The sequence below is a fragment of the Monomorium pharaonis genome, chromosome 9 (assembly GCF_013373865.1).
Source record: "Monomorium pharaonis isolate MP-MQ-018 chromosome 9, ASM1337386v2, whole genome shotgun sequence".
Lineage (NCBI taxonomy): Eukaryota > Metazoa > Arthropoda > Insecta > Hymenoptera > Formicidae > Monomorium > Monomorium pharaonis.
Window position 1 is genome coordinate 10005722 of NC_050475.1, and position 14396 is coordinate 10020117.

At 26.8% G+C, this 14396-nt stretch overlaps 1 protein-coding gene across 2 annotated transcripts in view; it reads right to left on the reverse strand.

The window, feature by feature from the left end:
• The window catches only part of LOC105830877 (zinc finger protein 423 homolog), a 368687-nt gene that overhangs the window by 305895 nt on the left and 48396 nt on the right, over positions 1-14396 (reverse strand). Inside the window, exon 1 of one of the 2 annotated variants that reach the window (XM_036292277.1) lies at positions 4429-4873. The exons of the other annotated variant lie outside the window; for it this stretch is intronic. Within the exon in view, the coding sequence (XP_036148170.1) occupies positions 4429-4435 (7 nt within the window). The 5' untranslated portion in view covers positions 4436-4873. Of the gene's footprint in view, positions 1-4428; positions 4874-14396 lie in introns of those variants that run through there. 2 annotated transcript variants of the gene reach the window in all.

Consider the following 14396-nt stretch of genomic DNA (forward strand, 5'->3'; position numbering starts at 1 on the left):
ATTATAAATGCCGCAACCCTATATGTATTAAGGGTGAGTCTTAATTGCCTACGTTATAAATTAGCTAATGTAACATAAAATATTCCAATTGATGGATGCAAGAAGAAAATACCAATCGCTTATGAATGACTGTGGGCAATATTGACGTGGGCAATTGAGATGCTCCCATATATTTTAATCTAATATATTGCATTGTGGAATTCATAATGTAAAATAAAAATAATGTATAGAAAAAATAAAACTTTTTTACGTTCTTAACGTTTAGTTAAATTAGGAAAGTTATTTTGCAGAACTAGTTACAATTGCAGTTTTCCTTTTTATAAAAATAACCGTTACAAAAATTATTGACCCCAAAAATTTACATGTATAGTTTTAATTATTAAAATAATAATTTGTTACTTTTTAGTTACCTTTTTGTAACTAAAACTTTTTTGTTTAGTTATTTAATATTTATATTTGAAATACAAGAATTTCATATTTCTAACTCATTAATAAATTATTTTCTCTTATACTGAACATTTGATTATGTGCTATACTATTGTATATTATCTACCCAACAAAATTACCTTTTTAAAAAAGGTAAAAAAAAGCGCCAAGTGTTTGGTTTTTCCCTTAAGCAAAAAAATTATTGGATGTTTTAACCTAAGTAATATAAGAAAGAAATCACAAATTCAAGATAAAATTTTTAATCAAATTCAACCTAAGTGGTATATACTTTTGGATGGTTCAACCTAAATATTATACTCACACATAAATTAACTTCTCTACAATAATAATGATATCTAAATATTTTGCGCCAATTATAAGAACAAATATTTTTATAAAAACTAAAACATTATTACTATTCTTTAGCCAGTTTTTATAATACAAAATTTTTTAGATTTGACACTATAAAATTAAAGTATTACGTTTTTTTTTTCTACAAAAGTAATGATATATATAGAAAATGCGCCAACTATAAAGTAGATGTTTATACAAGCTAGAACATCTACTTTATTATGCTTTGGCTGACATTATAGTTTAATTTTTTATTAAGCCCGTATCAGACTAGAGATTGATATTGAGATTGAAATGAAATATAACCAATTAGTTAGTCAAATTCTAATTCAATCTCAATCTCAATCTCTAGTCTGATATAGCTTTGATTGTCTTAAGTTTGTCTTTAGATACAATTTCGTTAATTACGAAGTATTTTAACGATAAACTTAAGAAGATTCTTAAATATAAGATTAAACTATAAATATTAGCCTTTTGTATTAAATATTGGCTGCTGTGCGCTGATACGAGGCTGCTGTGCGCCTGCAAAAAACAATTGTCAGGAAGTATATTGGCAAAGAGTAAAGAAAATAATATTGAGCTGGTAAATAAGTTTTAATACAAACAAATTATAAATATTACAAATAAATATTTTAATACAAATAAATATTTTACTACAAAAACTTGGCGCTGCTAAACCGAATAATTTGCCAGCTCTTCCTTTTTCTCTTGTATGTGCATCTGAATGTGTGTGTGTGTGTGTGTGTGTGTGTGTTTAGTATATAACTTAGTTTATAGAGAAGCGATTTACTTAAGTTTAGTATAATATAACTTATTAGTTTATAAGGAAGCGATTTACTTTTAAGAAAGTAGTATCTGTCTCTTATGCGTGCATACGTTCGAATACCTGTCTCTCTCTTTTTCTTTCTCTCTCTCATGCATGCGTGTATGTATTGTTTTAATATGTAAGTGAGATTGTAAGAAAATGATTTTGTATTAAAGCAAATTATTCGGTTTAGCAGCGCCAAGTTTTTGTAGTAAAATATTTATTTGTATTAAAATATTTATTTGTAATATTTATAATTTGTTTGTATTAAAACTTATTTACCAGCTCAATATTATTTTCTTTACTCTTTGCCAATATACTTCCTGACAATTGTTTTTTGCAGGCGCACAGCAGCCTCGTATCAGCGCACAGCAGCCAATATTTAATACAAAAGGCTAATATTTATAGTTTAATCTTATATTTAAGAATCTTCTTAAGTTTATCGTTAAAATACTTCGTAATTAACGAAATTGTATCTAAAGACAAACTTAAGACAATCAAAGCTATATCAGACTAGAGATTGAGATTGAGATTGAATTAGAATTTGACTAACTAATTGGTTATATTTCATTTCAATCTCAATATCAATCTCTAGTCTGATACGGGCTTAATAAAAAATTAAACTATAATGTCAGCCAAAGCATAATAAAGTAGATGTTCTAGCTTGTATAAACATCTACTTTATAGTTGGCGCATTTTCTATATATATCATTACTTTTGTAGAAAAAAAAAACGTAATACTTTAATTTTATAGTGTCAAATCTAAAAAATTTTGTATTATAAAAACTGGCTAAAGAATAGTAATAATGTTTTAGTTTTTATAAAAATATTTGTTCTTATAATTGGCGCAAAATATTTAGATATCATTATTATTGTAGAGAAGTTAATTTATGTGTGAGTATAATATTTAGGTTGAACCATCCAAAAGTATATACCACTTAGGTTGAATTTGATTAAAAATTTTATCTTGAATTTGTGATTTCTTTCTTATATTACTTAGGTTAAAACATCCAATAATTTTTTTGCTTAAGGGAAAAACCAAACACTTGGCGCTTTTTTTTACCTTTTTTAAAAAGGTAATTTTGTTGGGATATCACACATTTTGTAATGTTTATAGACCACTTAGATTGAATTTAATGTATCTATCACTTAGATTGAATATCTTGAATTTTGTAAATTTTTTGTTAAAGGAAAATCACACACTTGGCCCTTTTTTTACAGTTTTTAAAAAGGTAATTTTGTTTGGATATCACGCATTTTATATTTTTTTATAAACTACTTAGTTTTATAGACCACTTAAGGTTACACTCTAAAACTTTCTCTTTGAGAAAAATTTTACTAAGAAGTTAAAGTTTATATAACGGATATAATACTATAAATTTTTAAATAAAATTTTTCTTTAGAGCATGTTTTGGAACCATGCCTAAGTTGAATTTGATGAAAACGATTATCTTGAATTTCTGTCTTCCCTTAAAGAAGCCCACACACTTGGAGCCCTTTTTACATTTTTATTTAAAAAGGTAATTATGTTTGGTCACTAATTTAATTTAAATAATATATTTCCTGAAAAATCATTAAATAAATGATTTAACCAATACTACATATGTCACTTGACACGGGCTGACCCGTGGCCCGAGCAACCTGCGTAACCGATTATTAAAATAAAATAGCTCTCTGATTTTACATTAGTATCGATGAGAAATGAGATGTATGATGTAGAAGATTTGTGTATTGGTTAAATGTTGCTGTAATTGTCAATCAATATTAATTATCTAACAAAATTTCAAATCAAATAAATGGTTTTAACAATACTATTTTATTCTTTACTAGTAACATATAATTGTATCTTGGTGACAAAAGTAATACCTTGGTGATGATGATAGTTTTTATCCTTATAACATGATTGGCAATTACAGCAATAATACACATTTTCTACATCATGCAACATCTCATCTACCTCATCAACACCAGTATAAAATCTGAGCTATGTTATTCTCTGATTATTTAATTTTACATTTGTGTCAATCTCATTTATTTCATCGACACAAGTGGAAAATCTTAATGAACGATGATTAAATAGATGAGATGTTAAAAATCATTAAATAAATGATTTAACCTCCACTACACATGTCACTTAACAGGAGCTGACCTGTGGCCAGAGTAACTTATGTGACCGGTTAAAATTAAAAATAAAATAGCTCTGTAATTTTATATTAGTGTCGATGAGAGATGAAATATTGTATGATGTAGAAGAATTGTGTATTGGATAAATGTTGCTGTAATTGTCAATCAATCAATATACTATTTTTATTCTTTACTTTATTATCCTTACAACATTATCATTGAAATTACAACAATAATTACACATTTTACATCACGCAACATCTCATCTACCTCATCGATAAATCTGAGCTATGTTACTCTCTGAAATTAATTAATTTATATTGGTGTCAATGATTAAAATCATTAAATAAATAATTTAACCTCCACTACACATGTCACTTGACAGGAGCTGACCTGTGGCCGAAGCAACTTATGTGACCTGTTAAAATAAAATAGCTCTGTAATTTTATATTAGTGTCGATGAGAGATTAAATATTGTATGATGTAGAAGAATTGTGTATTGGATAAAAAATGTTGCTGTAATTGTCAATCAATATTATACTATTTTTATTCTTTACTTTATCCTTACAACATTATCATTGACAATTACAACAATAATACACATTTTACATCACGCAACATCTCATCTACCTCATCGATAAATTGAGCTATGTTACTCTCTGATTAATTAATTAATTTATATTGGTGTCAATGATTAATAATAATAAAACCTCATATATAACCTATCATCTTCACACAACTAATTCACGGCGCGAGCGAGCCACTGGTGACCACGTGACTTATACATTGCCATATACGGTGCTATAGTGACGATGCGAACGCCACACGGTAGTAGATGAGCGAAATGGATTTTCGTCCCTCATTTTCGGCACCCGCACTACCCGCAGAGATACCAACAAGGTTGACGATGACGACGACGTATCTTAAATGAAATTTTGGCTTTTCGGACTTTGCGTCGCGATATCTCCATTCATAGGACATGTAGAGAAAAAATAAAAATAGTTTTCTAATATAAATCGACCCCAAGCTTTCGATTGAGCTTACTTAGAAACTCGATCGATTTAACCGTTTCTGAGATTCAATAATCTCGAGTGCTCGCAAGTCGCGTACTCGCGTAAAGAGCACGGTCGGGCTCGCGCTGCGCTTTCACTTGGCGCGAGCCACTACCGTGTCTCTTGATATTATGTATATTATGAATCATTGTTATTTTAATAAAAATGATTCATTATAAACAAAACTTAGAATCACATATTTATATTTAAAGAATATTACCAAAATTATCAATACTTTTCAGTTAAGAAATTCGTTTAATTTGTAATAAAATTAGCGTCAACCAATAGTGCAAGGTTTTTTTTTAAGAATAATTTAAAACTAACGATTATATAAGTAACTTTAAAACGTTAAATAATTATAAAAATAAAATAATTTAATTAGTTAATAGGCACAAGTAGAAATGTTACTAAGTTAAGTTACAGATAGAAAAAAAGGAGAAAAACAGTTAAATTACAATTAATAAAATTAAACAGTTAAATTACAATAAAAACAGTTAAATTACAAACTAAAAAAAACAAACTGTAACTCGTTATAAATAATGAATTATTTTCTAACTTTGAATTAAATATATAACATATTATACTATCATAATATACAAATATGCACGCAAAGTGTGATGTAATAATATATTCTATTATATTTCTATTATATATATAAATATTAAAAATATTATGCTAGTTAGCAGACAAAAAACCTAAATGTTAATTATTTTTTTATTGCAGCATCTCTTGAGTCAGCTCGAAAGAGTGCGGCAGATTCTAATTATGAAACAACTGACAAAGAACGATTGGGTCAAGGAAAAATATAACACATTTCATACAATCGTTTTGATAATGAAGAAGACAGTGAGCGTGAACCTCAAAAATATATTAAATATATTAAAAGTAAAGTATATTGTTGACACATTTTACCATACTAAGGTATTCTATTTTCATCTATTTTATTTTATTAGCACATAATGAGCAATAAAAATGAATTAATGCCATTAATATGAAAATAATGTTTATACGTCATATTTATTCGAGTTTAATAATAAAATCCTCAATTCTTAGGTTGATTAATTACCTAAGCCATTACCAAAGTTATTCCTCTGAAAAAATAAAATAGTTATAATTGGTTTAAAACTGAAGATTTTAATAAACCTAATCAAAGGTGGCATATAAATCTAGTCATTCCAAACAAACTTACTCTACATTTTGTTAATTTGTGCAGTATAATTTCCATACAAATTATCTTGCATTATGTTATTCACGCTATTGTTACACTGTAATATACATAACACTGAAATAAAATTTGGCCTGTTTACAGAGAAACATATTAAAAAAAGTACTGTTCAAGCAACATTACCACCATGCCCTTTGAACTTGGATTATATTCAAAAAGAAACAAACGTTTCAATTAATAATGCAAACAGACATAAAATTATAACTTCACAAAATGCCTTTATAATAAAAATTTTAATAATAATTATTTGCAATTACACACATACACACACACACACAGAGTTTTTTGTAGTAATTAAATCATTTCTAGAAAAATATGATAATGTTATGCCGATATATGAGAAGAATGAAGAGTATAATGTGTTCAATATACCAATAGTATTCCAAAGTATATAAATGATAATATTAAAATTTTCGTAACTATGTATAATTATAATACTACAATGTTTAATGAAATTTTGTAGAAGACGCACCACTATAAAAGGTAAATTATTGTTGCATATTATTTATATTTAAGTTACAAATTATTATACATACATAATTTTTTTGATATTGTAGATGACAAAAAAAATGTTGCGTATGCAAGCAACAGCAAATATTACATTGAATAATATACAACAACGTTTATTAAAAATAGAAACTGGCTATCAAACGTCGTGCGTTAAGTCCTGTCAACATTAATGATGACCTTATAGCACCATTTTTACCGTTAAGGACAATTGATGCAATCAAGGAGTTTGATACATTATTAAAAACATTAGATGAAGCTGTGAAGCAATTTGTAAGTATAAAAATAATAGCATACAATCAGCACATTTTTCATCAACATCCCTCTTTTTAGTTAAATTTTGTAAACGACTCGTATTTTTTATTTTTAACAGCAAATATGTCAATAAAATCGTTTAGATGAGTTATAATACAAAAGTATTTTACGTATACTTCTGTTGCAATATTATTCTGCATTATTATACTGATTACTTTGAATACACAATCTGAATACATGCTACAATTATTTATTTGTTTTTTATAGCAAAAGTTTTTGTCAAAAACTGGTGGAAATAATGCTAGGGACAATATTCACCGCATTCTAAAAAAGACATTAACAAATGAATGTTCTATGAAATGTTCTTGGAAAGGATTGCGAAATAATTTTAGAATTTCAAATTTACATTTAATAAAAATTATTAAAAGTATGTTATTAATTTTATAAATGTAAAACTTGCAAATTACAACATTTTATTATAATAAATTTATTAATTGCACTATCTCTTCCTTTTTTCAGGAGACATCACGTTATGTTACGTGTACGGAGACAAAATTTGAAAACGTAGCTGCAGAGTGATTACGCTTTGCAACACAACGAAACAAGAGAGACATAGTAAAGGAGAATATTGAGCAGGATGTCGATGCTGAATGACATGGCAATAAAAAATATAAACAGTGCCTAAATAATATATATGGATTTTATTTAAAAAATATAATGTACCTCGATATTGTTTATATTTAGATTTATGTTTTTTTAGATTACTATCTAAAGAGTGCTTAAATAATACATAATATATTTTATGAAAAAATATAATGTACCGTAACAATGATTGTATTTTACTACACTGATTATATTATACTGATTGTATTACTGATTGAGTTATGTATTTTATAGATTTACGACAGATATTTTTATTTACATAAATTTAACCAAAAACATTTATAAGAAGGCGCCTTTATATAAAAATTTATAGTATATAATAATATATAATATACATTTATAATTAGCATGTGTTATTTTTTTAAAAATATATATATTTTCTTTAAAATTAAAAGGATGTTTACTTGATCCTTGCATTAATTTTTTATAATACAATTTTAACGAATATTAAGTCTTTGAATTAATTTTAAATAAAGCAAAATAAAAGCTGTTTTATCAGTACAATTTAGCTTTATTTAAAATTGATTTAAAGATTTAATATTCCTGAAAATTGTATGTTCTACAAAATCAATAATATACAACATTATATTTATATAACTACTATTTAGGTTGTTATGTCACAATCATATAACATTTTAGTTGCCTGTTATATTTAAGTTATGTAACTACAATATTACATAAGTGGGAAATTACAACTAAAATGAATGTTACATGTAACGTGCAAGTTATATTACCTGTTATATTCTGTTTCATTACAGCTGTGTAACAATTATATAATGGTGTTTGCTGGGAATGATGTTGTGGTAGTAGCTGTGCTAAATAAAAATGCTGTGATTTAAACTACAACAACATTATCACAGCCATTTTACAACTTTACGTGCTACTTTGGTAGTAAGTTATTATACTACTATTGGTAATAATATATTTTGACTTATTCACACTAGCCAATATTGGTGCTTTCATGGGAACAGCAATATTGGCAGTGCATTTAGAGTTATTCACTAGCCAATATGGTGTCATCATGTATACTCCAATATTGGTAATATATTTTGACTTATTCACTAACCAATATGGGTGTCATCATGTTCACTACAAAATTGGCAGTATATATAAAATTATTTAGTAGCCAATATTGGTGTCATTATGGTTACTGCAATATTGATAGTGCATTAACATTTTATTAATAACCAATATTATTTTTACATTGGACAATATTGGCCAAGATTTTCCCAATATAACCAATATTTAACCAACGTTGACCAATGTATTGCCAAAGTACTATGCTACTAGGGTGGTGTCAGTTTGCGTACTTTACGTACCTGACAGAGCATGCATTTTATGTAAAAGAGAGAAGGAAAGGAAAGAGATTAGAGAAAGAGAGAGAAAGAGAGAGAGAGAAAGAGAGAGAGAGAGAGAGAGAAAGAGAGAGAGAGTGAGAGAGAGGCGAAAAAAGGGATGAAATAAGAAGGTAAAATTATTTGTTGTGTAAGAAAAAGAATTTAAAGATTGTTATAGAAGATAGGAAATAAAGTAAGGAATAAAATTAATTTGACATTTTGCGTACTTTTCAGGATAGATAAATAGATATATAGATAGATAGAGAGGAAAAGAGAAATATGGAACAACATAAAAATATAACATAATTTATAATATAATTGAAAATTTTATACTTTAAAATAATACCTAATAAAATTATATATATATATATATATATATATATATATATATATATGTATGTATATATATACATATAGTAATAATATCTTTAAAATTTTAAAATCTTTTAGATAGAAAAAAGTAGGAAAGAGATAGATGGATAGATGGATCAAGAGATAGAAAAGAGAGAGAGAGAGAGAGAGAGAGAGAGAGAGAGAGAGAGAGAGATTACGGGAGACAAGAAATTAGAAAGAGAAACGGCGATTTTTTCAGAAAAAAGGAACGGAAAGAGAGAGAGAGTTTAAGAAAGAAGATATGAGAAATATCAGGTAATAATAAAATAGGAAATAACATTGCACAGTAATGTCTGTATATGGTATGTATGTTTATATACATATTTCTTTTAAATATATATTTAAAATGTTTTAACTATAAAATTTTAAGTTTTTAATTTTTAAGAAGTAAAGAAGAGATAGATAGATAAATAGATAGATAGATAGATAGAGAGGGAGTGAGAAATAGGGAACGACATCTATATATATAAGTCGCGATGTCTGTATGTCCGTAACTCCTCGGACTGCTTCGTCATTTGTGGTCCGATCTTAACGCCACTGGTGTCAAAATGTAGCAAATTTTCCGGAGACTGCTACCATGGGCTCGAATTTTTCAAAAACAAGTTGTTTCAAAAATGATAGGCCAAAATATACGTAAAAATGACGGAAGTCAGTATGCCCGCAAACTACTCCGTCATTTTTCTGGGAAAAGCTTTTATGGGCTCAAATTTTTCAAAAACATGGTGTTTCAAAAATGATAGGCCAAAATATACATATGAATGATTAAAGACTGTATGCCCGCGAACTACTCCGTCATTTGTGGTCCGATTCTAATGCAAAAGATCGTATTTTATTCAAAATTTTACGAGGATTGCTGCTATGGGTTTAATTTTTCAAAATACAGGGTTTTGCAAAAATTATCTATATATTGATTAATAACGGATATGCATTTGTCTGTATAACCGCGAACAACATCGTCATTTGTAGTCCGAATCTCTTGCAAATAGTCTCATTTTGTTTCAAATTTAACGAGTAAGGCTGCCATGGGATTGGATTTTCCTTATACAAGGTGTTTTATTTAAGGACTTAATTTCTTAAAGTTACGCCAAACATTTATGTGGGGTTAACATAAACAACCTGTATGTGGAAATGAATAAATAAATAATCAATGTAAAAAGGTGTTATTTACATATACCGGGTTTTTCAAAAATTTATGTATATAAGTTCAGTTGTCTGTTTGTCCGCGATAATTTTCATCATTTGATGTCCGATCCTCATGCAAATGGTCTTATTTTGTTTTAAATTTCGGATTAAAATTAAAGGTTTGTTTTTTACATAAACAGGGTTTTAAATGGTCTCATTTAATTCCAAATTTTTTGAGGATGGCAGCCATGGATTTGGATTTTCCATATACAGGAGGATGTTTTATAAATGAATGGCGTAACTTTAAGAAATGTAGGTCCTTAAATGAAACAACCTGTATACGGATAAATTGAGTCAAATTTTTATTATAAAGGAAGTTTTATAACATGATCTTCATTATGAAAAGTTTTGTAAAAACATGTATTGGATAAGATCACGCTTGAGTTCGGCACCTGATGTAAACGGCACCACAAATGACTGTGTATTATAGGATATGCAAATGGTCTCATTTTATTCCGAAATAATCGAGGATGGTTGCCATGGGTTTGAATTTTCCATATAAGAGTGTTTCATAAATGATTGGCGTAACTTTAAGAAATGTAGGTCTTTAAACGAAACAACGTATATGTATCCGTTGAATCTGGATTTTTATTATAGAGGGGGTTACATAACATGATCTTCATTATAAAAAGTTTAGTAAAAACATGTATAGGACAAGATCACGCTTGAGTACGGCATGGTGTACTGATGTAAACGGCACCACTAATGATTTTGTATTATACGATAAGTACGCGTGTTTGTTAATTTGTATTTCCGCGAACTACTCAAATGGGCGTGTATTTTTTATCAAAAAATGTAAAATTGAAATACCAAAAGCAAATGGATAAACATAGAAATGATTAGGCTTACATTTCAGTGTTATATAAGTACCGCGGACAAACAGACGCGGTACTTATATATGTGTGTGCATGAAGTAAGAGGTTTTGAGCCCACGCAAAGCGCGGGCGAAAAAGCTAGTTAAAATACAATGTAATAAGGAGAAACAACGACTTTCGTAGAAAGAAAGAACAAAAAGAAAGAGAGAGATAAAGAGAATGATAGGAAAGAAATAAGAAGAACAAATATCAGGAAATAACAAATTGGAAATAACATTACAATATTATATAATTTACTATTTTATTAAAAATTTTATTCTAAATAATACATAAAATATTAAGTAAGGAAAGAGATAGATAAATAGACAGATAGATACATAGATAAATAAATAGAGAGGGAAAAAGAAATAGGAGACAATATTAAAATATAATATAATTTATAATTTAATTAAATATTTTATTTTAAAATAGTAGGGTAAACTCGGGTAAGATGGCCATAGTTTTTTTAAATGCAAAAAACATACTTTTATTTTTATTATTTTTTAATAGCGTTTGGTATACTACTTTACTGAAGCTTTGAATATGTAAAACTATCGACATTAAAGAGAAAATACTTAATAAAAATTTTTTATTATCAAAATTTGAAATATGAACATTGGCAATCTTTCACAACTTTTATGGAAAAGATGGCCATAATATTATAGAACAGTTGGCTATACATTTTTTATGTACTGAACATTTATAGAATAATAAAAAAACTTATAATATTACATATTTAGTTTTATTGCCACATATTATTACATATTTACTTTTATTTTTAAACATTTTTCATATTAAATGTTCACACAATTTAATTCATTGTCATTACAAAAAAAACATATATGATATGTGAAATTAAAATATTATATAGGTGCATAACTTAATTCTTGTCTTTTTTAATAAAATATATACATAAACACTTACCTCAAAATGTCATGGGCTATCTTGCCCAAACTGCGAGAGAAATATAATCATAGTATTTATTTAAAAAATAGAAAAGGAAATAAAAAATATAATTGCACATTACAATTTACATATTTTTGTTACGTGGGTAACATTGCAACAGCACAACTGTAATTTTTTCGACATTGTGGCAATTTCTAATGAACACGTGAAAAACTTTGCAGGCAGTCAAAAATAAAAACGTGATGTGACATCCACAATATCATTATTTCGAATAGTATACGCACATAAATTAGAGTAAATAGATTATCTTTGAAAATAATTACGAGAACACATTATTTAGCAATTATTGGAGAAATTACAGCCATTGGCCATCTTTTCCGTATGGCCATCATACCCTAACTTACCCTACATAAGATATATCATATAATATGTTAAAAATTTTTAAATCTTTTAAAAAGGAAAAAAAAGGAAAGGAAAGAAATAGGTAGACAGATTGAGACAAAAAAAGAGATAGATAGAGATAGAGATAGAGATAGAGATAGATAGATAGATAGATAGATAGATAGATAGAGAGAGAGAGAGAGAGAGAGAGAGAGAGAGAGAGAGAAAGAGAGAGAGAGAGAGAGAGAGAGTGTTTAAGAGAGAAGATTCAAGGAGAAATATCAGGTAATAATAAAATAGAAAATAACATTGCACTATAGTGTCTCTATATGTATGTTTATATACATATATGTATATTTCTTTTAAATATATCTTTAAAACTTTTTAATTATAAAATTTTAAGTTGTTAATTTTTATAGAAGTAAAGAGATAGATAGATGAATAGATAGATAGACAGATAGATAGATAGATAGATAAATAGAGAGGGAGTGAAAAATAGGGAACAACATTAAAATATTATGTATAATAAGGAAAAACTTTTGTAGAAAAAAGTGACAGAAAAAGAGAGAGAGAGAATGATAGAGAAGAAATAAGAAAGAAAAGTATTAGGTAATAATAAAATAGGAAATAACATTACAACATTATACAGGAAAAATCTATTATGAATGTTTGATAAGTTTTTATTATTTACTGTTCACAATTACGATAGAAATTAATTAGATTATTTGAGAATTTCATACGTTAATATCTCGATTATTTGCAGACCTAACTCAAAACAATATTGGATTTTTATGTTCATCTCGATCCCTTTTACCTTTTTACGAGTAATGGTCCACGTGCGTTAAGACACCCTGTATAATTTATAATTTAGTTAAAAATTTAATTTAAAATATTACATATAATAAATTATATAATTATTCTTTTTTTAAATAAAATTATAATTTTTATTTTAGTTTATAAATTTAATTTTTTTTTTATGTAATAATTTAATGTACTGTATAATTCTGAATTTTTAAATAATTTATTATTCCATTTAAAAATAAATATCTAAAAAATATTGTTTTTTTCTCAAATTTACAAATGTTACTGAATTATTTCAAGATTTAAAGAGAAATTTTTCGTGAGTGTAAGAAAAATTAAAATTAAAAAGAATTTTTAAATTTTTTTTTTGTTTCGAAATTAAAAATAAAGTTTTAAGTATCATACAAAGCACATAAAACGGATTTTTATTTACTATTATATTAAAGTATTAATTTCAGAGAGACAGAAAAAGAAAGTGAGAGGGAAAAAGAAAAATATTGTGCAATAATAAAATAAGAAATAACATTACAATATTACATAAGTATGTTTGTTAAGAAAGTTAGAATTGCCATTAAAGAAGAAAGGAAAATAAAGGAGACACTAATAAAGAAAGAGTTCTAATAAAAGGGATTGAGAAATGACAGTTTGCGTGATAGTTTGTTAAAATGTCTGTTGGTAAAAAAAGTTACGTGCGTACCATATGGTGCGTACGTGTGTACCATAAATATGCGATCTTAAGTCTGCCATATTAAATTTCAATGTATAACCGATACTATCTTTTAATTAATCTATCTATACCATCCGATCCAGATTTTCAACTTGATTAAACAACAGCTTCATAAAAGAAGATAAGATTTAAGCAAAATTAAAATCGAATATTTGTCGAAATTTTCTTCTAAAAATCACTATAAAAAAATTATGATTTGTTAAACAAAAGAAATTGACACCAAATTTGGAAACAAATCTAAAAGCTATAAAATATCAATTTTATCCCTTGACGTTTTTAATGAAAATTATTTACCAGAAGATTCTTATAAAATCGTGGCTTTTTGGAGATAAACAGATTAAGGAAACAAAAATTTAAAAACGAAAAAAAATAGGAGAAAAAGAGACTGAGAGAGAGAAAGAGAAGAA